Source organism: Anolis sagrei, chromosome 3 (assembly GCF_037176765.1).
Source record: "Anolis sagrei isolate rAnoSag1 chromosome 3, rAnoSag1.mat, whole genome shotgun sequence".
Taxonomy (NCBI): domain Eukaryota; kingdom Metazoa; phylum Chordata; class Lepidosauria; order Squamata; family Dactyloidae; genus Anolis; species Anolis sagrei.
Genome location: NC_090023.1, coordinates 142,642,364 through 142,669,004, shown reverse-complemented (window position 1 = coordinate 142,669,004; position 26,641 = coordinate 142,642,364). Strand labels below are relative to the sequence as shown.

General features: G+C 36.8%; 1 protein-coding gene across 3 annotated transcripts in view; it reads right to left on the bottom strand.

Annotated features, from left to right (window-relative positions):
- Positions 1–728: 728 nt before the first annotated feature.
- LETM1 (leucine zipper and EF-hand containing transmembrane protein 1) overlaps positions 729–26,641 on the bottom strand; it is a 30,142-nt gene continuing 4,229 nt past the window's right edge. The window contains exons 2-14 of one of the 3 annotated variants that reach the window (XM_060769298.2): positions 25,718–25,775; positions 24,049–24,523; positions 23,255–23,398; positions 21,205–21,342; positions 19,883–20,086; positions 18,900–19,019; positions 16,731–16,862; positions 15,985–16,164; positions 14,147–14,302; positions 9,584–9,718; positions 8,928–9,118; positions 8,145–8,301; positions 729–6,293 (exon numbers count right to left, since the gene is read on the bottom strand). In XM_060769298.2, the coding sequence (XP_060625281.2) occupies positions 6,144–6,293; positions 8,145–8,301; positions 8,928–9,118; positions 9,584–9,718; positions 14,147–14,302; positions 15,985–16,164; positions 16,731–16,862; positions 18,900–19,019; positions 19,883–20,086; positions 21,205–21,342; positions 23,255–23,398; positions 24,049–24,523; positions 25,718–25,775 (2,240 nt within the window). In that variant the 3' untranslated portion in view covers positions 729–6,143. The remainder of the gene's footprint in view (positions 6,294–8,144; positions 8,302–8,927; positions 9,119–9,583; positions 9,719–14,146; positions 14,303–15,984; positions 16,165–16,730; positions 16,863–18,899; positions 19,020–19,882; positions 20,087–21,204; positions 21,343–23,254; positions 23,399–24,048; positions 24,524–25,717; positions 25,776–26,641) is intronic. The other 2 variants (XM_060769299.2, XM_060769300.2) reach the window with 2 other exon arrangements.

The window sequence follows — 26,641 nt, the reverse complement described above, 5'->3', positions numbered from 1 at the left end:
TACATTGCAGAATAAGTGTCTGTTTATTAAATTGACAAATTTATTATTTCATATACTTGTACCCCGTCCTTCTCACCCCTGAGGGGGGACTCAGGGCGGCCTCATAGCAAACACCATTCGGTGCCATCATAATTATAAGAACAATCAACAAATTCATTAAAACAAAACATTAAATAAACAGTTGTTAAAACACACCAATTAAAATCCGTGTCCGGGTCAATTCATTGCCACTTTGAAATTACTTATGTCTTCTTCATACAAGCTGCTGTTCAATGGTCAAATGCAAGGTGGACTGAAGTAGACTGTGGCATGACATTCTGCAATACTTGCTGAATTGAACACTATTTGTGTCTTAATATTAGCACTATTAGCGATGCAAGGCCAGAAAGTTATTTTTGTTCTTTACAATATGTTCTGTCTACTTGATCTTTATTAAATAAATTGCATATTCTAAAGGGCAGGAGGGATGTGGCCAGTCTGATGTTTTTGGGGAGGGAATTCCACAGACAGGGAGCCACTGTTGAGAAGGCCCTGTCTCTCGTCTCCACCAATCACGTTTGCGATGGTGGTGGGATCGAGAGCAGGGACTCTCCAGATGATCTTAAACTTCGTGATGATTTGTAGTAGGAGATACGTTCAGTCTGGGCCAAAGCATTTAGAGCTTTAAAGGTTAAAACCAGCACTTTGAATTGATTCCCATTTCCCAAAATCAAAAGAAACACACATACTTGCAAAGAACGATATTACCTTTTATTGTAGCTGAGCAAGATTTTTCAACATTTTTCTATACAGAACCAGTCTGGATTTAATACATCGATACAGCTCCAATTGTATTATTTTCTCTTTTGTGTTTACATTTGGTAAATTGACAAAAACTGTTGTGTGACAATTTGTTATGCAATATTTTAGTCTGAAACAGGTAAACTGATCTGGAACAAATGCTCACAAAATGAAGTGAAGACTATTCACAGAGATGACGTTTCAAACATGCTCAGCTCCACCATGGGATTCTTTGCATGAATAATCACCAAAACCGATTCCTCTCTTGCTATTAAATCATGTCACACATGCACCAGTGAAACTTAAATGGTTCACGTTGCAACAAGCAGGCTTTATAACACAGCAGCATAGTCAACAAGATGGAATAACATTAAAGTAATTCTTAAAATGCAAGGCTAAATGATTAAAATGATTAAAACAGAGTTTTGCATTTTTTATATATTGCACTTGAAATGGTTTATTCACCAAAATGCCTGGGTGTTTTCTTTACATATAATTCAAATTGTAGAAATAAAGCAGAATAAAGCTCTTTTGTTTAATATGGTACTTTGTATACTTTAACCTTAGATAAAAAAATACACATAAAGAACATAATTAGTATAGCTTAAATTTAAACATATACATATTTTGTACAACTCATGATAGTACAAATCTTTTTCCCCAGAGAACAGTACTCTATTCTAGAAAAAAAGTGGCATGGCACATTAGAATTCACATGATTTGTGTGATGTGCCTTTGTTAGTCGGATGCCTGCCACCCAATTTTGCCAGTGTAGATTCATTTCCTGATCATCTACTATCTGGAGATTGAAAGGCAACTATACTTTTCCAGACTAAGAGTTACAAGTGCCACCGTATTTCCAGGAGAGGGGGGTCCCTCTGCCTCCTCCTATGAATCAAACAATGGAGTGTAATACATTTCCTGAAATATATTCCTAGTATCACCTAACCATAAACCACAACAGAACATCCAAGTGACAATTGAAAAATATTAAAAGACATCTCTCTCTCTCTTTCTCTGCCTGACACTCTCTTCCATTATTTGCTGTGGCAAATCAGCAGTACAAGAGATCCTTAAGCCATGGCAAAGAACTGGGCACTTCTTCAAATGCTTTTTCTTTCTTTAATTTGTTTTTTAATTGAATGCCTCACATCTCACCAGCATAATGATTTTCAAATGGCACCAGGGCAGTTGGGAGGCTCATTGCAAGCTGCTCAATGTGAAGTTCAATATAAAAAAGAACTTCCCTTCCAACAAGCAGCCTTAGAGATGTGTTCTGGGACAAACGGTATATGGAACTACAGAAAAGACAACAGGCAAGGTGTATGAATTACAATGCATGTGTCTAAGGATCAAGAGGTAGTCCATGATCCCCTCCTCACCCCCAAAAATCATTCTGGGAACTTTATCTCTAAGAGCGGAAATGCTGAAAGATCAGCAGTGAAACAAACTGCTGATCTTTCAAGTGTCAGAGAAACCAGCTGCCATCCAATAATCTGTGCAATACAGACTACTGAGATTAATCACACTATTGCCTTCCTTCCATGTCATCACAACCAAGAACATTATTCTCACTTGAAAATCATAACCTGAAAATGACTATTTGAATGTTTCAGCATATCATGTACATGGCACATGATATGCTGCGCTAAATTTGATTATGAATTTTGGGCTATACCCTTCTGCTGAAAAACCTCCATGAGAAAATGTTTGATTTTAAAAAAAACCACAAATGCATTTAATATATGTTGTATATTATGTTGCAAATCACACAGAAAACAAAAACAGTTTGCACTCATTATGCATCTGCCCCTTCTGCATCATAGACCTGAATAAAGAACAAATGTCAAGTGTGTGCCTCAAAGTATTTACACATTAACGTTTTCCCCTACCCCTTTGCATACTCCCAGATGCAACTACCTTTTCTCACTGTCTATCAAAACCTGATCAGATGGATATGTGAACAATGTATTTCCTTCCTCCTGTGGAAAAGAGTTTAGACTGACCTTCTTGCTACACCAAAGGCCTTACTGAAAGACCCACAATTTCTAATGCACATTATCACCACTATTTCTAGTGTGGAAAAGAGAAGTTGGATTGAGGTTTCCAAGCCTGATTTTCTTATTGACAACACCGTGATTACAATAGGTTCCCTTTGCTAAGAATAGAGATGCAAAAAATATGTTGAGATTTAAGATAATTCTGTGTCAGGATTTATTATATCTGGAGAAAAACCATTCTAAACCTAACTCCAGGATCTCATTCCTCGATACAGATTATTGTTACTATTTCATACTAGCCAACATTAAGCTAAAGGGGACTTTGAAAAGTCTGTAGATTACCCTGTGAATAATTTGCTAGTTTCAATGTATTCATACATCATTCAAATAGACACAGAACAGATACCATACAAGTGTTCCAATATCTTAGTCATGAAATACCTCTTCAACCTCAACACTGATATAATCCAAAGATATCAATCTAACATATGATTTATGTGGAAATCTGCTAATTCAATATCCTCTATAAAATGCCTTCCATACACATTTTTCACAAATGCCCTTTTTAATATGCACCTAGGTACCAGTGAACTAATAATTCATGTAACAATATTTGGTTACAAACAATGGTACCCACTGCAAACCACATTCCTTAAGCCAAAACGTAAAGTACCTGGGGACAACACAGCTTTGATCCCTTTTATTCATTTTTCACAGGAGCACACATGATAAAAGCAATTCAGTAATACTCATGGTCCACACCATGTATCCCACGGTAATGGTGATGTACCCCACTGTCTCTGGGTTCCTATAAACTAACATTTCCATTCCTAATTCAGCCACAAATGTATTTACTCATTACCCTGCAGTGTTTTTGAGAATCAAGAAAAAGTGTTTGTTTTACTGCAGTAAAATCTGCTAATAATAAAGTTGCCTGCGGTTCAAACTTAAAGCAGATAATCTGCCAAATACATATACCTGCCAAAATCCCCTGAAATCACTACCACTTGAAAAAAGATAGGTAACAAAAAGAAACTGCAAAAAGCCAGTCATAAACAGGAATTTATAAGTTCTGTATATACCAACATATAAAGTCTAGAATTCTGAACAGAATGTTGATAGTGCTTTCCTTTCAATCAATGCTTACAAAGGAGAATTTACAATGGGAAATTTAAGAACATACAAAAGGAAACTTGGAAATTAAAAAATAATAATTCTTTGAGTTGAATTCAAAGGGTTCTTTTGCAAAATGATGCAACCAATGGAGTTTGTAAAAAAGTATTTAGAATTGAGTTCTTAATTTAAACATTATTTACTGTCTGAGGAATAGACTTGAGAGTACTCTTTAACTGCACTGGGAATTTAAAGAACAGGAATCAGAATGTTTTAAAGCTTCTGATCAGTGAGGGATAATGTGAGTTGGAATCCAATAACAGAGGACCAAACAATTCCCAACTATGACTTAAAGGCCTGTTTACCAATAACGTTGTTATTATTTAGCTTACCACATGCTACTATCAAATGATAGGAACAAATTAAGTAATCAAGGAGGTCAATGACAAGTTAAAGCAATCTGCCTACTAATGTGACCAATCTTTTATTAACCTTGCAGTGAGTAAGGCACTGAAAAAGTTAACTTTTGTATTCTGCATCGAAGATGAAAACCAAAGGATGGCCAGTATATATACTCTGACTTCCACAATTTAAAATACCTCAACATAGTTCACTTTTTCCCAGTAATTTTGCATGTATTAGACATCCATGTAGAAACATTTGGAAGTGTTTTTTGTTTTTTATTCAAAAAATATAATGTGCTGTTTTGAAAACACACAGTTCTCAGGATTAAATGCAGGGGATCCCCTTATCCATGGGTTCTGTATTCACAGATGAAATCAACCATGTATGTATCAATAATAATTATAAAACAATTACAGATATTATTTTATTTGGCAACCTCCGCTGAGTGGGGGGGGGGGGGAGGAGAGAAGCTACTAGGCTGGGGTGGGGAAGAGAAAGAGAGATGAAGACTAGGAGGTGTTTATTGGGGTGGGGTGGGAAAGGGAGGCTGTGACACAAAAGACCATGAAGGAGTTTTCAGGGAGGCTGGGCCGTGGGCTCATGCAAGGAAGAATAGAAGCAGTTGTCAGGAAGACTGGGACACAGATGTGTGCAAGGAGAGGAAGTGGAAAGAGGAGCAGAAGCAGTTGTCAAGGAAGTTGAGGATTCCATGGAAGGAGTGGAGCTCAACCTCCTTCACTGTCACTTTATATATTGCTGGAGGTCCTGGATTCCCAGCTCCTGTATGCCCAAATGAATTCAACAAGGTCTCTTGTGCAACAAAAAAAAACTATTTGCAAAGAGAAAACTGAACAGTGATTTAGTTGGCACATCTCCTAAAGCATTACCTCCATCCTCACCTCTATTCCAAACTTTTTAAAAAGCTTATTACTGTGCCAGCTAAATTCCGAATAGCCACCTTCCCAACAAGGAAGAGAATACTGTTGAAAGAGGCAGCTCTTTGAACAATTGGTTGTATTGTGATCTGCTATGTTCTTTATCTTTGAGGGGGAAAGAGGACTGGAAACCACTTGTTAAACTGGAGTGAAGAGAAGAACGCAAGGAATTAATTTCCTGAGTATTATTGCATTCACTTTTATATCTGATTTCATGGAAGACCATTATGTAGTGCAGATTAACTGGAAAAACGAATCATTAACATAGTCGTTGAGGGGTTTTATTATGGGTACAAATAATTGAACATGATACTTCTACAATTGTTAGTTTAGACTGCACAGGTCCTGCCTCGGCTGCCTCTACTCTCAGAATTTCGGACCACTGGACAAGCCGACTAGGGCTTCCGGGAATTGGAGCCACAGGTTGTGCAGGCCTGGTCTAGGCTGTATGTTATTCTAGGGCAGCCATGGCACCTTCAGTTTGAACACACATGCTCTTCTGGACACCTGACAATATTTTTAGATGGGGCTTCAGAAATATTTTGGGTGGTTTTTATACTAGAACTTATGTACACCTTTTTGTGTCTTTACCAAGTAAAAGAGAATAAAATATATGCCAAGTAAACATAATATTTTTAAAAAGAAGTTCCTTACTCATTGAAGAATGCAAGAAAATGCCCTAATTTACATTCAGAAGTCAACTGAATTACCACAGCAGATGAAACTGTGTGCCTGATTCCAAAGGGGGAAAAATATTGAAAAGTCCTAAATTGCTCTTGTTGAGATGGAATGATAAGATGTCTGTTTTTCATCGGAGACTCTTTTTTGACTTGCCAAGAGATGACTGATGTTCCTCTTCTCATAAATGCCAGGCAAGATATAGAAGATGTGCCACGTAACCTTAGAAGGACTAATTCTTCACTTCCAGAGCTTCCTTCTCAGCTTTTTCTTTAGTCTTCTCTTTCTCTTCCAGTTTTTCTTCCTTTTGCAACAGTGACATGATCTCTGCTACTTGGTTAGTAGAAATATCAATATCTTCCTTGTCAATCAGTTCTACCACCTATGCAAATGTTTAAAAATGCAAATATAAAATGTTTAAAAATGTAAATGTAAACGTAAGTTGTATGCATAAATGCTTACCTTTTGCTCTATTTGTGGTCTTTTAAAAAAATAACAATTAAAAATAAAGTAACTGAAGCTCAGCATCAAGCTATTTCACATTATACAATGTGCCCCTCCCCCCAATTTCAAAATAATTACACCTCCTTGGTTTGGAAAGGCCAATTTTGTATTTAACAAACAAACAGGACTCTCCTTGCAACTAATTGATACTGAAATCTGTGTTGAATTTGATAAAACATGTAATTTACCTTACAATTAATGTACCGGAAAACTAGGGCTATACTTCCTTCATTTTATAATCTAAGGTTAACATAACCACCTAACAACATGCTTCTCTAGAAAAATATTAAAAAGCAGGACATTAAAGGGCCCGCTTATCCCCCTACCAAGCCCAGAGATTACTTCGGTCCGAAGACCAAAATTTGCTTGAAGTCCCCAACATCCGGACTTATCATCTGTCCTCTACTAGGCAGAGAGCCTTCTCGATTGTGGCCCCTTATTTATGGAATGCCTTGCCAGTTGAAACCCGAACCATCCGAGAGCTACTTGCTTTTCGGAAAGCCTGTAAAACCTTTCTTTTCTGACAAGCTTTCGATGGGTGAATAACTCGGAACTATGTCTGTTCTCGTTTTTATTATATTTTAAAGTTGGTTGTATTGTTTTAATCTACTGCTGTAAACCGCTCCGAGCCAAATTGGGAGTGGCGGTATGCAAGTCAAATAAATAAATAAATAAATAAAATGGGAAGGATTAATAGATTTCTACTAATTATGGTAATTCATTCCTGATCTTGAACACAAGATCAAAGCTGAGTTGATGATACATCTCATCCATCCCTGCAAAAAAATCTGTCCTGTTATTATATGTTTCCAGTGCTCTTATGCACAATGAAGCACAGATCAGTTGACAAAATGGAAGAGCAAAAGACAGAATGCAAAGAGCAAAAAGACCAAGCAGACTATAAAAACTGAATATTATTAGGGCAGATTTTATTCTTTTGCTCAGCAAGTGGACATTATGCTTTATACATTGACTCAAATTTTCTCAAGTTCAGGTGTGGCTGCCAGGGGAATAGAAAAGCATTTTACGTTTCTAGAAAAATAGAGCAATCTTCCGCCATCTTGAGGAAGGCATAACATTACATAGCTATCATAGCACAGCTTGATTTTAAGAGAATTCATGAAAGGAAATCTCTTAAAATCACAGGATGGCTCCCCTTTAGTGGGGTAATGTTGATAAGCTGCTGAAGCAGAGAAGGTGGAGTGGAACATTTCCTTCTCTGACCTGATTCATATTAACTCCTACAAGAGTGCAAACACATTATTCAAATGTGAAGATAAATAATATATGACATGTTTTCATCCAGTGCAAGTCTGTTATTGCATTCAGAAAGGGATAGCCAGAAGAAGTTTATTTCCTGTTGCTGCTCTGGCTAAACAAAGATCACGTGAGAACTCAATGAGCAAGGCAAGGGGAGGAATTGAGTATGGAGAAAGAAAGAAAAGCACAGAGTTCTTGTATTTCTTCTAATCACATGATCCTGGTCTAACCTGAGCAGTGACAAGAGATGCCCCCTTCTCGATGTCCCTTGCCACAAACAAAGAAATCAGTTGTCAAATAGTAATGCTAAGAAATGTCCTAAAATATCTGGCTTGTTCCTGCATAGAAGATGTCTGATTTCAAAAATCATGTTACATCAGTTATGCTTGTCTAACAGTTCAAAAGCTGCCTTGGATCCCATACTGGCAGACAGATGGTATATGAAACAAAATAAAGAAAAAGCACTCACCTTCACAACATCATCAATATCTATTTTTCCATCTTTGTTTTCATCCAGTGCTTCTGCAAGCCTTTTCAGTTTGTTTTCTGGTATCTTTTGGATATGTTTCATCACATTAATAAGTTCATTGATACTGATGAGATTCTCCCTAAATGGGAAACACAATCTGTATACAGCAAGCAGTTACTACAAGGATTTAAAAAAAATAAACGCCCACAACAACCTAATACTAACCAGATAATGAGATTCCATGAGAAAGAAAACAATGATCAACATAAAAGAAAAACAGCCCAGGCGTGGTATAATGAAACATTGAATAGTGAGCTATATGATCAGTAATTTCTTCCTGAGACAATGCCAGATAGCAAAATATGGGAGCGGGAAAATAACTTGACTGTTCTTTGATCCTAAAAAAATCAGCATGTCAGAGAGGACATTAGGCTATATCCCTTCTCCAGCTTCCTGACTCTTTTACAGTGACCGCGAGTCTTAATTTCTCATTGCTGGAGATTCTGCATTAAGCAGGGAATTAGACTCAATGGCCTAAGAGGCCCCCTTCCAACTCTATTATTCTATTAAACATATTTATGTTAAAACCACCTCAAATTTGTTGAAAGGAAGCTGAAGATAAAAGGTGCTTTAAAAAAAAGAACTGTTTCCAGGCACTGGCCTACAGAAGATGAAGTAGATACTTTAGTGTTTTGGATTCAAAAGAGGTATTTGTGCTGAGAAAAAAACCTTCGCTGACACTAACAAGTGTTGCCTCCCTTATTGACATCACTTATTACTTACCCAATAGGAGGAGTAGCACCACTATCCAACTGTCCGTCTACCACTTTTTGATCTGTCTCCAATTCCTGGATAATTTTATCAATCTGCCCAATCATTCGGTTCACTCTTTTAGTGAGTCTCTTGCTTGCTTTAGATTCTTCAACTATTTCCTCTTGTCCAGTCTTACACAGTTCTTTGATCTCTTGCAAATCCTAAGGATCAAACAGAATTTTTGGTAAAAAGCAAGTTGAAAGACCACTCAAAAACATGGAAAGGGTATGCACACATGCTGACTTTCCAATTTCTTCTTCTCCCCTACCCTGATAAGTCATCAATTACATCTAGCTTCTTCAGGGACAATCCTGAATGGAGGACACCGTGGCATAGATAGGGTAAGAGAAATAGCTAAAATGTGGCAAAAGTATTTATTGAGAACAGGCATGGGCACCATTTTGTTTTTCATGTAATAAACTGGAACTAGATTATATTCTTAATTTGTGCAACAATGTGAGCAAAAAGAAACCACCCTCTTATCTGACAAGTGAAATGTCTCATCCTCTTTATCAAAAATGTGAGCTTTAATACAAGTAGTTTGACTCACACTAGCACTAACTTCCTCTCCAAATAAAAACAAAATTAATTTCACCAATTTAAGCCACTCCTTATTCTTCTCTTACCTCACTGTATTCCTGCACATCATCTCTGAGGTCCTCAAGTTCTTCTTTTTCCTTTGTTAGGGATTTCTTCTGTTCCTTCAGTTTGGTACAAGCATCACTTAGCAAGTCAATTTCTTCTTTGGTTATTTCTTCACCCTGAGGCAAAGGAAATAAACAAACTGCTAGAGGAAGAAGAAAGGCAGAAATATTTTCCCCAAGAAATTGTTCAAGTTTATTTTGCTTTTAATAACCTCCCTACTCCCATATCCATATTGAATAGTATAGTGTGTGTATATATATATGTGCCTTCAAGTTGCCTGTTGACTTATCGTGACCCCATGATTGTCCCAGGGTTTTCTTAAACAAGAAAGTGGTTTTGCCACTTACCTACCTTGGAATGCAGGCTACCGTTCTTGACATTTGTGGCAAGTCTGCAATCCAAGTACTGACCCCACTTTCAAGAACAAATTTGATCTGGTTCTTTCAGTACCTAGAATACCACGAAGGGGCTCACTTCCTCCAGATGTTCATATCTATTTCATGCTTGAGCTATTTGCCCTTTCGATATTCTGGAAGTCCACCTACTCTCTGCTTGTCTGGATGGCTTGTAATATTCGGGGAACTATGACAAATAAATTACTAGCTCTACAAATCTTTGAAATAAATAGCAATGTGGAAAAGTACACTATCACAAGTGCCAAGGCAAAACATTAATCTGGCAGAGTGAGGAAGTGAATTCTGCATACTGAATGCAGCCCCGAAGGACTGGTGTGAGCACTGGAGTGATCCAAAAGATTATTTTACAAAAAAAACACTGAAATTTGACCAGGCTAATATGGCAATCTGCCAACATCCATGGACCTGTGGATAATCACCAGTTCTGACTTATCCCGGATGGGTAATAGCATTTTTCCAGGCAACGAAAAAACAGAGGTTTTCATGAAAAACCAGTTAGCCTCTGGTGTCCTTCAAAGACATTGCTTTTATATCAGTAAGCACAGAAGAATTGGGGGTAAGAAAAACACCCACCCCTAGCATGGCGGCTGTAATGCACAGCAAAAGGAATGTTGAATTGTCATTTTAAAAGAGTATTTTAAAGAATATATTATCTTGTGATTCACCCCTGGATGTTGGATAATTAACTTCTCCTTGACATTCAACTTACGCTCTTGAGACAAGAGTTATCTAAATCTCTTATCTGAAACTACATGGAATGCAAGTAGAAACAGCTGTTGTCAACTCCCCCAGAGACCTAATTGACTTTAAAAAAATCTTTTTAAAGAAACACCAAGATAAATAAATTTTGTATTGGGGCTTGATTGTAACATCTAAAAATATTCACACCCATCAAAGGGTAAATGTTTTGCTTTTCCTCAAAGCCATAACAAAGGAACTTTCCCAGGACAAAGAAACAGAAAGTAAATATCTGAATGCTTCCCCTTTTGCCTAGAAACAGCAGCATCAGCAACAGCTACAAAAAAAATGAAGAAAGGAAGAAAGTGTATTTTACTTTGTGTTCAGATACATCAATAACTTTAAGGCCAAATGCCTATGGAAGGCACATTGACATAGTATGTGGAACCAGTTGGATTAAACTAAATTTTGGCAGAATTGAGAATTACAAGCAAAAAATTAACAGCGGAATTGAAAGAAATACTCTGGCAAAGCTGACTGGAGAGCCAATTCAATCAAGCCAAAATTTGCTGAAATTAAATCCAAAACCCAGCAGCAAACAGCAAGACTGGAGAAACTTCTCCTGGAAGGCTTCAGCAAACAGATTGATAAGAACTATCAACAGGCCTGGCTTGAGGCCAAACAGGAAAATCCATACAGTGGCTAATTTCATAAGATGGTACGTTTGTGATTGAGTCATGCTGAAAGACTGCTGTCATTAGAACATCCATATGCAACTAAAGAGAAGTGAAGAAGAGGAGGTGGCTCTCCCATATAGAAAAATGGAATCAAAAAGAAATGTCTAGTGTCTATAATGATGGCTAAAAAAGATTTGTGAAATCATTAAGATCAACAATTGATGGGGCAAAGTATTTGTCTAGCTTCAAGAAAGAATGGGGATTTAGCCGTTCAAAAACATGCAAATGTGAGCAGATCTATAGATACCATTCTGGCGGGGAGGTAATGGCGCTCCATGCAGTCATGCTGGCCACATGACCTTGGAAGTGTCTACAGACAACACTGTCTCTTCAACTTATAAATGGAGATGAGCACCAACCCAGAGTCAGACATGACTAGACTTAATGTCAAGGGGTAACCTTTACCTTTACCTTATAAGACAGGGGGATTGATTAATTGTAGGATTTATGAGTTGGTAATATGTTACTAAGCGCAGAAGTGTGATTATATAATATTTACTAAAGAGAGTAGAACAGTCCGAACCGAAAAAAACCAGAGTGTGAGAGGAGGGTAGATTCAACTTTACATAAGTAGTTTCACTTTTGTATGTACTTTTTGTTTATTTATTTGGTTTAGTGGTTTTGTCAGCTGTTGTAGGTTAAAAAATGCTTGTTTTTTGTGTTTGATATAATTTGTTTCTTTGCCTATGCCTTTGTTTGTTTGTATGGTGGTATGTTTGTTTATTTGAATATGAATTAATAAAAAAAATTGGAAATATTTTGAGGGGTTGCAAGAGAGCAATTTTACCATTTGGGGGAGGGTGAGAGAAGCTCTTCCAACACAATGGTTGCTCACCCTGTCACAGGGTTATGTGGTACATCATTCAGATGTGTATCAACCAAAAGGCTGTAAGACACTTTATGACACTGGAGAATGATCAGAATAGATAATCTGCTCGTTTTCCAAACAAACTGTTTTACAATTTCCTCTACACAGTTTAAAAAATCCAGTCCTTAGTGCTTTAGAAATAGAAGGTGGATTCCTAACCTTAATGAAAAGGCACCATTGCCATGTTTCAAACTTTGCAGCATGAAAACAAGAACAACTAATAAATAAAGGTCAGCATTATTGAGTTGCTTCTACACAACATGTATATTTCTAAAAGCTGCATATTCTAGTGGCAGCCAGCTTTAGAGGCAGTAGGGCGGGGAAGGAGAGATGTACCACAAGTTAAGTAAAAGCAGTTACCTGGGACATCTTTTATGGCAAAGCCAAATTTGCAGTATCTTTCTATTCAACAGTATCACAATATTGGCTACTCATGATAATACACAGGGAGTGGACAAAGTGTGGTCTTGGAGCTGCATAAATGCTACACCCCAAATGTTTTCACAAGTCTCAACTCTCCCCAAACTCTCTGGACTTTTCTGTGCATAAAAAGTGTGGATTTCCTGGACTGAAAGCATTGAGAAGATGAAATTCATCTTTCAAATAAAAATACAGCCTGCCTCGCATTATTAAAAAAGCCTTTCAAAACCAGAAGTCAACTTTCAATCCAGTTTTTGCCTTTTTCTAATACCTCATACCTACATATTTTACTATCTATGTGGTCTCCAAGAAAATTGAATCTGGATTTGCCACAACTGCTCATCCCCACAGTGCCCTACACAAAAATACTGCTGCTGTAAGACCACTACTTTGCTTAGGGAAGAACTATACTGAATAATATATATGATCTGCAGAGATAAATCATATATATAGTTTTATATCGATTTTAAAAGGTAACAAAAACTTGATAAAAACTCATATAGATCTTTGAGAACAGAAATACTCCATGTTTTCTGTTAAATACCATTACAAGATTATTGCTCAGTCTCTAGACATTAAATTCAAAAAATGTGTAGTTCCATTACTATTCGAACAATTAAGTGAGCAAATTGAAATTCGATCTCATGACCGTTGTCCTATGGGGTCCTGCAGGGCTCAGTATTGTCCCCCATGTTGTTTAACATCTACATGAAGCTGCTGGGAGTGATCATCTAGAGTTTTGAAGGTCATCAGTATGCAGATGATACCCTACTCTATTACTCTTTTCCACCAAAAGCTAAGGAAGCAGCCCAGACCCTGAATTGGTGCTGCTCACCTGTTGTGGACTGGATGAGGACGAACATAAAAAGGAAAATCAGCCTATTTACCAAATCTTAAAAATGCTGATTTATTATCAGTAAATGTTTGATTTTTACACCTATTTTACAAACTTATACATAAACATTTATTGGGCAAAAAAGTTTGTGAGTGGAAAAGTTTAAGAAGTCCTGCTCTTGGAGATGTTCAACCAACAAAATCACAAGTAGAAACTGTCATCCAAAGGACCTTTCCATCAGCCACCCCTAGACTTTGAAATGACCTGACAGAAAAGATTTGGCAGCTAAATGAGCTGTTAGAATTTAAAATACAATTAAAGACCTGACTTTTCCAGGCGGCCTACCAATCAGTTTTAAACTTTGAATTTTAAATTCACATTTAATTAGTATTGGTGTTATAATCTTTGTTCAATGTTTTAATGTTTTTAATGCATGTATTTTATGGTCCTTGTTTCATCTATGTATTATAACTATGTTGTGCCCTGTCTTGAGCCAAGAGGAAAGACAGGTAGCAAATTAAATTTATTATTATTATTATTTAGAATTCATAGGGCAGCATATCTTATTTTCACCCCTACACATTATTCACCTTAATGCCTTCCAATACTGGAGCTGTATCTTTCAGTGTCTCTGAATGCAGTGTTAAATCCACCTTTGCCAGCTCTTGCTCAGCTTCAATATCTATCTGGCTTTTTTTTATATGCACGGCAGAAGCATCAAGATCTATTGTGGACTCCACCTCTTTCTGAAAGATCAACAAAAATAACACAGAAAGCAAACAGATTTTAAATTATCATCCATAGTTTCTTCTTAGAAACTTTAGTTGTAACAAGGAGAAAGTAATGAAGCTCTTTGGCAGGACAGCGATGGAAAGGCAAAGAGACAGCGGATAGAGTGGAACGAGAAAGGACTGAAATGTTGATGCTCTTTAGCAGGCCAGCAATGGAGAGGCAAAGAGAAAGCAGAAAGAGTGGAATTAGAAGATCGAACTAGTAAAGCAGCAGCTAAATAATGAACTCACAAATAATGAACTCACAAACAAAAAAGAAACCTGTGAATATAGCTAGCTGACTGTACGGAGTTGTTTTCTGTAGTGGACAGAGACATTCTTAAGATTGGTGGTCCCTCCCTCTTATTTCTACTGCAGAAAATTCAGCCAAATAGGTTTACGGTACTCTCTTTATTGGAAGATCTATCTTCAGAAAAACCTCAGCTGAAGAGAAGACACAGTCCACCCAAAAACGGATCCACTCCCAACAGAGGAAAAGGGGAATAGAATGAGAGAGAAAATACGTGCCAGGCCTCCACTCCAGAGATGGCCAGGCAACAGTAGAGGGCAGTATATCTTCCTACCACTACAGAAAACAACCAAATTATGGACATTTTTCCTTTAGTAGAGATAGAGATCTTTCAAATAGGATGTATTATAGCTAGAAAAACAAGTAGGGAAGGTTGGTGTTGCATTTCCCACCAAGAGTAGCTCATAGGGAACTTGGGCTAGTGGGGCAGCTTAGATATTAACAATTCATTGGGGCATTGGTCTTCCAAAAGTGGCATCAGACAATACATAAAAACCCTTTCCCCCAGAAAGCACCTCTTTCTCCTCCTAAGATAGAACTGAAGGATGAAGTAGCTCATCCCCTACTCGTTTGAGAGGTAGGAGCGGGGGGGGGGGGGGGGATAAGACTTTCTTCTTTGTGAGAAGGGAAGAAATATTGTGTCAAGAAAAGGACAAACCACTGTTTCGCATTCCTTCTTCAATAAACCATCTGTCCTTACCCTGCCCACAAAGTACAGCTATTACTGAGCCAATGGGGAAATGGCAGAAAGGCAAGAGAAAGGAAAAAAGAAGCAAAAAAGCGAAGAGATAGAAATGACATTTGTTTTTTAATTGCCAGAGAAAGAGAAAGAGAAAGAGAAAAAGGAGTTGGTTGCAGAAGCAAGGACAAATGAGCAACAAAGCACAGGTAGAAAAACAAACAGGACTTTCTGAGATTGTTTTCCTACTAGTGGCGGGATAAACCATCTCAAGGATAACTCCCTCCATGGCAACAAAATTTCCACAATTCTCATCTCTAGCAGATGAGTAAGAAGGCACTTTGTTTTGCCAGCAACCTAGAACTCTCTCTAAGACAAAGAAAGTGAAACGGTTGATCTTTTCACAAATGACAAATCTGATTCTTCTCCTGTTACATATGCTATCAACACAAGCTTACTTATATTTAATATTATTTGCAGGATTTCTCTCTTGGCAAGATGCCCATAACAAAAATCACAGAAAGGAAAGCATACTGAAGGCGTTGTTGGTCTGCTGGAATGGAGTTCCCCCTTTCACAAATGGAAAAATCTCTATGTGATTTCTGGGAGGAAAAAAATAAACACAGAGCAAAACATAAACTCATATGGACTCCTTTTGAAATTGCCTACCCTCTCAGCAACTTGAAGGGTCTCTTTAGCTTTCTCGGCTGCATCTGAAAGCCTTTCCAATTCCTTTTCTTGGTTTTCTTTCTTAATAGCTTCTTCCTCCTGAAGGGTTGCTTCCAGTCTAGCTTTATTGTCTACCTTTTCTCCTTCCACTTCTGCTGCTTTCACCTGGGCTTCTTTGGCCTTAAAAAGAAATTGCACATCACTTTCAATTTTGACACCATGGTATTGCAATTTTAACAAAAACTATCATTATGCTGGCAGATCAACCCGTCAATGTCTTCACTTTACACAGTAGAAATGTTCCAGTTAATGCAGTACCAATCACTTTTCTAGAAGTTTAAAGAAATTGGTATTCCTATTCTGTAAATGTATGCAAATGCTCAGAAGGAAAAATAAACAGCAAAAACATTTTTTAACTTTTTCGACTCCAAATCGTATTAAAACAGTACCCCCAAGGCTGTTTTTAAAATCTACTCGATTCCCTGGGAAACACATTTTTAATTAGTAAGAATGAACCACTTTTACTTGAAACATGAAGAAACGACGATTAATCTTTAAGGAGGTTGTAGATTCTTTCTTAATATTAAAAAGGCCCATTTAAAAAAAATGACAATTAGACTTCTGCCTGCCTCCAGCATTTTGGGATGGAGACATTTGTTAATCCATATGCTCAAAGTGAAAAGAACATTAAGAAACAAGCAAGTTCTTCAAAAATATCAGTACAAGTTAGATAAATCATGACATACCACACTCTCAGGTAGTGTTTGAAGAGTTGTTTTGAGTTGGTCAGCTGGTGACAGTGTATCTGGAAGGTACATAGCTCTGGATAAAATAAGCAGTGAGGTTGGGATTTCTTGATTCAGATGCAAATCTAACCACTGCAATTAAAAGATAAAACAAAATGTAAGACCAGTACATTCCTCTACATTCAACAACACAATTAAATCAAGTTAAACAAAACACTTTAATAACTTCTGATTACACATGTGATCTGTGAGTGGTGATGCCTAAATATTCTAAAAGCTGATTTGAGAGTCTGGTTGGAAGCCCATAACAAGCCTGGTCAGTACCTGGCTTGGGGGGGGGGGGGGGTCTATCAAGTGATGTAAGTTGTATTTCTGAAGAAGGAAATGGCAAACCACATCTTCCTTGCCTAAGAAAACTCTATGAAATCTTTGTAGACACTGTAAGTTAATTGCCCACATGAAGGTACAGACAGACATATAAAGAGCAGGAGAACAAATAAAGGGCAGAGCCATTACAAAACATTCCTTCTGACTTACGGAAATGTAATGGACATGTCAACCTGTTCTCCTTTGTATTAACATTGGATTTTGCTTTTAGGAATATTGTATTAGGAAGCTGGGGCTGAAGCTTCTGCATCAAGCACTGTACTTGCTATCCTTATTCCTTCCTGAAATTATGTTTGCTAATTACTAAAAACACTCTCATTGGTCTAATTTGCGTTTGAATCAACAAAGTATTGTCAGATCTCCCAACAAACTATAATCTATTAACCTAAGATACTGACTACGTCCTGGAAATGTGGCTACATTTTCTCAATGATCCCGATTATACCAAACTGTTGAGATTTGAAAAGTTTTAAAGTCTGATTTGGCCCCTTACTGCACTACTAAGCCTTCCGTATTATTTTTCTTTCTGATTACCATTATGAAAGCAGGCGATACACTCTGCTTGCTGTTAGAAATAAACCAGTAAGACTGCCCCACTAGTATATTGATGGCACTAACTCTATCTGTCCTTCCCATCTAATTCCAAGGGAGTTTCAGTACTAAATCAGTGTTTGATTCCAATGATGTACTGGATGAAGGCAAACAAACTTAATCTTAAACAAGACAAGAGAAACATTTTTGACTAATCAAAAGCTACATCAGGGGACTGGGGTTGTTTGTGCTGGATGGGATTACACTCCCCCTTAAAACTAGGCGTCGCAGCTTGGTGTATTACTGGATTCAAATCTGAGTCTGGATGCTCAGGTTTGAGTAGTGGCCAGGAGCACATTTACACCGTTAAAACTATTGCATTAATCATGCCTGGAGATGTCAGGCCTGGCTATAGTGACAGATGCCTTCAATTACATTCATTTTGGATTACTGTAACACAGCCTCTAAGAGGCTGCCTTTGGAAATCTCTTGGAAACTACAAAATGCTGTGGCCAGAGTGCTGAACAGGACTGTTTATGGGAACAAATAATCTCCAAGCTGTAATAATTTATTGATTCTCAATGCAGTACCTCTTTTGCTAAGGACAGTTCCCAGTTTTTAAAGGATTTGTAACTTTATACCAAATTTTACACTGTGAATTATTATGAGTTTAAAAATTGCACAATGCATTAGCCATATAAATTTTAAGGCAATGCCAAGAAAATAAATCCATCCCATAAATAGGGGAAAGAAATCAACCCCAAAACTTGGGTTAACCTATCCATGAATCAATGTAAGTACTTTACCTTAGCTCTTATTTAAAAAGAAATCTGTTCCTTCTGTGAACAAGATGAAAAGGTAAGAGCTTAATCCTTTCTTAGAGAACCAAACAGAAGCACCGATCTCTTCTAATTTCTCCACCACGGTGCCACATCAGGTGCTTTGGAATGCCTGGGTGGGGAAGTGGTAGTGGCAGCCAGGGATGGCTGGCCCCATGAGCTAGCATCGGTGCTTTCCACTTTCCATGGAACGGACCTCAATTTATCTAATGGTCATATCAAAATCCCTAATTTTAGTCCCTCAAACCTGCCCTCACCATATATATATAAGGGGTTGACTGATACAAGAATATATATGATAAGTTGCACTATGCCCATTTTTCCTACTAGTAATGCATTCACCAAGGGCCAGTATTATACAATGTACACAATGAATTGTTCAGGGCTCATAATAACCCTAGCTGATCAGTACCTGCTTAAGCTGCTCCTTTAAACGATCTTCTGTTACGCCAAGTGCTCTCATACCTCTTGCTCGACAAGCTGCTTGTAGCTCTTTAACTGTTAGGCTATCCACATCTTCCTCAGCTATCAGCTAGATAGGACACAAAATCAGTATTTATACCAATTAGAATAAAATGTGTTTCTTAAAAAATGCAATTCTCATAAGAAACTACTATGAAAAACAAGGCATAAAATAGGATGAAAATTTCCAAGGAGCAGAAAAACACATTTAACACAACATTACAAACCCTAGACCTAAATTGTTGTATTGAATTTGTAATGCACTCTTAACATTATTTGTAGATGACAATTGAATGGCATTCTATTAGTAGTTGCCTTGTTCAAGAATAAAGTGTTTCTGTAATTCCTGTACAGGTAGGATCCATTCGTTTGGGATTAATCAAGCTAACAACAGTTGTATGTTGCCCTCTGAGAAGTACATCTCTTCCTTTTCCACTGGATTAAAGATAGAGTACACAAAGAAAATTTAATATGTGAGGAATTAATGGTAGTTTACAAGATCAAGGAGTATCAATTGTCTTGAATAGCTATCGAGCAATGGCAGAATACTGTTTTACATTATAGTATCTTCTGTTCTCCGAGATTTTCCATCTAGAAGGAACTCACATGGCCTTCTAGGATTCTTATCTAGCATTTCTCACTACTGGCAATGCTGGTTTGGGTTGCTGTGACTTGCAGTCTAATAGCATCTGGAGAATGTACACAATTTTTACCCCTGACCTAGAAAGATTGCAGGCAGCAAGACTTGTACTTGAGATCTTGAAGATAGATCAGAAGAGCTCGGTTAACCAATGGTGTGACTAAGGCAGTCTTGATATACCCAACTATCTCAAAAAAGGAAAGAGCTGGAAATCTTACAGAAGGCAAACAGGACTGTCAATGGTAAAGATCACCTTATGCAAAAGGGAAGCATTTTTTGAATTAGAATCTTACTTTATCATCTGCTCTGATAGATCTCAGCTTCATTATAAGCTGGAAGCGAAGAAAGTTATTGGTCCCAATTGACTGAAGTTCTAGCAATTTGCAGAGAGCAACAAGCTGAGGTCTTGTAAGATTATCAAGGGTTAATTCATCTTCAAATAGTTTAGAGAAACGTAAAATTTCTTCATTGCTTGGTCTTTCACCAGTTTCTCGGATCTGAGAAATAGAAAAGGCATTTTATTTTAAAAAATAACTGTTTCTACAACTTTGGTCCAAAACAAAATTTGATGGAATGGAGAGTGGTATTGGGGATACTAGCCTATGTTACTTGGGATCCAAGGCAGTTTCAGCTTTCTTTAAAAACCACTGTTTACAATTAATAGAAAAGTTTGAAAGCTTGCAGATACTTTTTGAAAAAGCATTCAATATTCTGCCTAAAAGTATATAAGATGCAAACTCTAACTAAATGTTTTAACATCAATACATAATCAGTGGGAGAGATGATTTACTGTTTACTATGGAGGTCAGTCAGCATTTTGAGTATTTTGGGATGCCCATCAAAACATCTTTCTACAGGATCCTGGGATCCCTTACACCATTGCCCCAGAAAAACACCACTCCATGAAGTACCTTGTGTTTTCCACAACACTGAAAGCAGTCTTGATCTAGAGAATCATGATTCTTTCAGGTATTAGAAATTTGTTCAGAGAGAATGGAAATTCTCTGATGTTTCAAGTTCATGAACAAAACAATAACTCCAGGTGTTGACTGTACTCATTTCTAGATATGATGTTCTAATCTTGAAAAAAGAATGACTTCAAACCAGAGGGATGGTCCATGCATTGCTCTCCAGGTATTGGTTGACTCCAATTCCTATCAGTCCATACCATAGCTATGTTGGTTAGGGCTGATAGGTTGGTTAGGGCTTGAGTTTTACATCACCTGGAGGGTCATAAATAAGCCAGTTTGGGCATAGCCATAGACAAAAACTCTTGGTGTTGAAAGACCTAGTGCTGAGTTTCTTAGAAATCTGTGCTGAAACCAGTTTAACTGAACAGCCACAGGATTTATCCAATGCATAGTTTCTTGCTTTAGGACAGCGTTTCTCAATCTGGAGGGGTGGGACTCCTGGGGGGGTCACGAGGGGTTTCCAGAGAGGTCGCCAAAGACCATCAGAAAGCATATTTCTGATGGTCTTAGGAACCCCTTTGGCAGAGAAAGCTGAAGATCTATTTATATTCATACATTACTCCTTAGCTATCTTTTGCACCTAAAATGCAGAAATACAATACATACATTCAATTAGTAAGGTAAGCAAAACATTTTTTTTTTACCTTTTGAAAGAAGGTTGAAAAATCTTTTGTTGCATTCCCTTTGGCAGCTTTATTTTTTAAGGCTATCTCTTCTATGGTATCTTGAAGAAATTTAGCCACTTCAAGCTTTACTCTTAGTTCTTTCTTCAATCTTTCTTCCTACAAAGAAAAAATATATATTTGCGTAGATCTGCTTTGAATATGAACTAAAAGCCGTGATGGTCAACTTTGCTGGAGCAAAGAGCGCAATTTCTAAACCACAAGAGAGAATGTGATGTTCTTCCTATCAGATCTAATCATCATCCTTCTGTGCTTAAAATCCTGGAAGACATCCTGGAAGAGTCCTCTAGTTCTATAAGATACGGTGCCACAAAAATCTGGAAACACAGAATTTGCAGCTGGGAGAGAAAGTGACCACTTTAAAAATACAACTAAATTGTTTAAAATTCATCATGAAAGGCTGTTTTCAGTTTGAAAAGTGGAGCACGGAGTTGAGGATATTAGTGGTAAAAAACATATCACCATTTAATTGGAAGCTTCCAGTGATGGCTTAATCTGCAAACAATATCAGATGTATTCAACCCAGTAAGTGTCAAGTAAAATAATCTGCATAACTTTCCACAAATTGCTATCTTACTTTACTCCTAAATGAGATTTAAAGCAGATTACAGTTTAAAGCAAAACAGAACAATTAACAGTATCAAGTACAAATATTTTTAAAGCATTTAAACGGTGTTGTTATGTGCTTTCCTGTCATAGTAATCCTATTATGGGCTTTTCTCTGTAAGATTTGTTCAGAGGACAGTTTGCCTTTCTCTGAGGCTGAGAGTGTGTGACTTGCCCAGGGTCACATAGTGAGTTTTTACGCTGAGTAAGGATTTAAATCCTAATGTCCAGAATTGTAGTCTAATCAATGCACAGACCACTGCACTACCTTCAATTAATACTATATTTTTTAAAACATTAAAATTAAAACAATTTAAAAGTACAAAGTTTCCAGCAATACATGTTGAAAATGTAATGATAAAGAGGGAAACTTTTATCATATGTGGCAAACACATGGCAAGGCAAACAATTCTGAATTCAAATACATTGATGGAGGATAGTTGAAGGTTCATTTGAAATCAGATTGTTTTAAAAATTTGGATTGATAGGTGATCGGTTTAAGAAAAGGTGTGGAAGAATTTTCCAATATATGACAACTGCCAGACTGCTTTCTGTGCAGAAGTGTAATGATACTGTCATTCCATTATAAAAAGGCTAGCTGGTGAAGCTAAATGACTAGGCTGAGATGGGCAAAACGACTGTTGTGATCAAACACAAATCATTACAAACTTTTCAAAAAGATTAGCAACTAGTAAATGTATTTTTGAGAAACTACTGGAGAAAAAAATATGGGTATTGGGGTTTTGAGAACTGTAGTTATCACAAATATGTAGAACATATGAATAGTGTAAATAAGACAAGTGGGCAATTATTACCATGTGTCTTATTCCCTCCCCCTTTTGTTAATTGTATTTGTGTACTGTAGTTGCGTGTAGAGTAGTTTAGTTATTTGCTGTTGCAATTTGAGTAGTTATTTTGTTGTATATTTCTCCTTGCATGTTGTTTTACAGAAATCTTTGTTGTTTAATAATATATTAAAATATTTATCGGTTTTATACTAGTTTATGCAATGCTTTTGATACGAAATCAAAAATAAAATATTTAAGATCAGAAATAATTCATCACAAAAAATGAAATAATTAAAGGTCTTATAATATGTAATGCACTGGGTGGGAATTCCAAACCCTTGAAATAACCACCAAGAAAGTTCTCTCCCATGTCTTCAACTGAGGTGGAGTGAAAAGAAAGCCCTGCCCCAAAGATTTCAAATCAATATGCTATGGAAGGATACTGGATTTCAAGCAATCTGGACCTGGGCCAAATAGGAAAAGTCACCGTGGACCAGCTGTTTGGGTGATGGAATAAGACATTCACCAGAGTTTTAATGTTAATGGGAGGATAAATACTAAGGCTGAAACTCAGAACACCCAAAAGGTATCACACTATTAAGCTACATTGCAATTACCTTCTTAGACTTTGTCTCAAATGTTGAGGGAAGCATACCAGGGAACAGCTTTAAGGCTACAGGAAGCAGGAATTCCATGAATGGAACAACAACAAAGACGAGGAAAGGAACCAATCGGAAAAGATCAGCGCATATACGAAGAAACTGTAAATAAGCACATAGGAAAATTACTGTATTACAACAGAAAAAGTCAATGGAACAGCCATTGTACTGCAAGTACAAAAAAAGAGCATACATGACCTGCTCCGCATGAGATTAACAAAGAAAAGTTTGTCCGCTTCTTACAGCTTAATAGACAGTACAGACAGATACCATTAACTGACTTTGTCTTATATAGCTGCAGTCACCTTCATCCTCAAAGAGATGGCCAAAATCATCTGATTTTGGCAAGATTACTTAGGTTTTTAAATATGTATCTTATAACAATCTGAAGCATAGTATACATTTTATGAATAAACTTGATTAACATTAAATCTCATTATAAAGATTCAATCTCATTTTCAACAGGAAGTGACAGGAAATCTACCCCTGGGAATGAAAATTCACTCCTATAAGAGTTATCATGGGTAAAAGGTGTCTCCACTGAAGCTTTATCACCAATCCTACTTTGCACGATTACCCAGACTTTTCAAAATCCAGTTGTCACAGGGACACAAAGCGAGGTGAAATCTTCTGAGCAGGAGAAGAGACAGCAAAACAAATGTTACAGGGGTGTTAACCCTTCCATTTGCTATGCAAAACTAACAAAATAAATATGAAGGTGAATCCAAAAACTAATGTCATAAATTTAATACCTGTCTTCGTTCTCGCCGAGATAAAGTGTTGCCATGAAGAATTTGCCAGAGCATCCTTGCAGCAATCTTTGTATCAATCCATAGCAACCGAAAGCCATGATAATAATGTTTTAGTTCATCAACAATCCTCTGTCCAAGTGATTTTTTGACTATATTTTCTTCTACAGTTGGACTATATACAGGTCCTCCTTCTTCCAATTTCTTATTTTTATCCTTGAGGGACTTCAAGGATTTTTCTATCATAGAGTCATCATAACAAGGTTGTGAAGAATGCCACTTCCGTACTGGAAGATAGTGACACCCCCAAATTAAGGAAGAAGTGACAGTGCCACTATTAGGGGACAGTGACGACAAGTCAAGTGCTCTCAGTGCTGTAAAGTTCCTTTTTTCTGGTCCTTCAGTCCCAGTATAACCATTCCTTGAAGAGCAAATGTAAACAGGGGAGATACTAGTGCAATATTTAAAATGAGCATTCCTGCAAAAGAATATGATATTTTAGTATTTGTAATGCATTTACTTCATCAATCTAGTTTCATCCTAATGTGGCAAGTTACACTAGACTGAAACAGTAACTTTACCAAGAACTATATAAAAAGATTTGTATGACTTCAGAAGACATTTGAGTCTCATGTACTGAAATTCAAGACTATTCACTTCACTTCACTTTATTTCTTAATTAGTCGCTCTCCACCAAGGTGCTCCGAGCAACTTACAATCTAAAATAGCATTTACACAATATAAAAACATTCCCCAGACTTTTCACTGCACCATACTGACTGACACAAAGTTTATAATAGATTTGAACATCAGATTATCATTGCCAAATACTTATTATATATCTGTCTTAAAGCTGTGTTCTGCAACAATCGTCATAACAGAATTCATTGCAAAAACTTTCTATAACAAGCACACACAACTGTCTGTAGCAAACTGCAGTGACTTTTACGAAAACTCCAGCAACGGGGATTCACTCTCGCTATAGACTACAGTCCAGTTTTGAGGTATGTGCTATTTTCAACAATTAAAAAAACTTAAGACATGTCCATACTTCTCTGAAGCCTGCACTTCTGCTAGTGGAATAATGGCACCTCTTGTCCTTTTGCACAAAGCTAATGCTGGTTACAGCTCTCATTCTTCTGTCTATTAACTAGAGGGTAAAGAACAGGCCTTTGACTATCTATTCCTTGCTATCCTTATTCATTTGTTGTTACTGATCTTCAACAAAAATTAAGGTTCCTTTCACCTTTAAGAAGAGAGGAGTCTTTTTTCTTCCTGAGATAAAGATCACCTCACTGCTATTTTTATTATTATTATTATTATTATTATTATTATTATTATTATTATTCCCCGCTTTATCTCCCCAAAAGGGACTCAAAGCAGCTTGGCATAAAAGCATTATCACAGAATTTAAAATATATAAATATACAAAAATCAAAACAGAATTAAACACAAACAGAAGTTTAAAAATCAGTTAAAATCCCTGGGCATTAAGTTCCAGGGACACTTGTGGAAAATTCAACATATCTATTTCTAATCAGCTATAACCAACTAGGCCTTTAAAGACAGCTGATAGTTAAACCCTCCTTAAATGCCTCTAGCAGTAGATGGTATTACCAGAATAGGAAACTACCTTATCATCAACAATGATCTTATGAATATGTTTGCTTACGTGTGATTAGTTAGCCTCAGGGATGTACAGCCAAAACAAGCATGGTTTTCCAAGTGACCTAGAAATCAAAAAGAAAAGTCGGAATGGAGTCCATCACTACATAATATATTTTGCCTTTTAGCTTTGCTCAGATGCTACTTCATTAATGAAAGCATAAATCATACAGCAGAAACGGATTTGGTTGAAGCAAAAAATGGAAGAGACTACACAGATTAAATCAATATAAGATCCACAATCCAATAATATTAATAGATTATGAACAATTCTGCAAATTCCAATTATACAACTGCTTTTAAATTCTAATGCTGTTACTTCCCTGGAAACTACTTAAGAACTTCAAGATGAGCTTAGTAATTGTATTTCAAGTAGATGTTACATACAACAAACGCACAATAAAACCAAAAGATTGAATAAATCACAAACTGAAATCAGAATGAAGTATTGTAAAAATGTAAAAGGTATTGCATTAAAAATATGAGCCAACTGGACAAGAATAAGACTAGATTAGAAGATTATATTCAAAGTTGCAATTCCTCATACATCATGTCTCACATGGAACTTGATATGGAAACCACATTCACGTGCAAAACATGGATATTATTTTTTCAAAGGAAGCTTTCAGCTTTAACCATTAACAGTTAACCATTTTTTGAAGGATAAAGCTGCTATGTTTAAATAAACAAGCCGGTATATCATGCTCAACATATTTCCCCGCTTGATACACAGTCATTTGAGGATTGGCTAAAATATTCCTTGCTAATTAACAAAGAAGAAGCAACAACAATGTTGGGGAAATGTCTAGTTCTATAAAATCCAAACAAAAGGTTGAGCCTAAATGAAAAAAAAATCACATAATTTATTCTAAATGTTATTTTGATTTCTTGGAAATGAAGTTGCCCTTTCCAACTCAATCTTTCTAGCTAG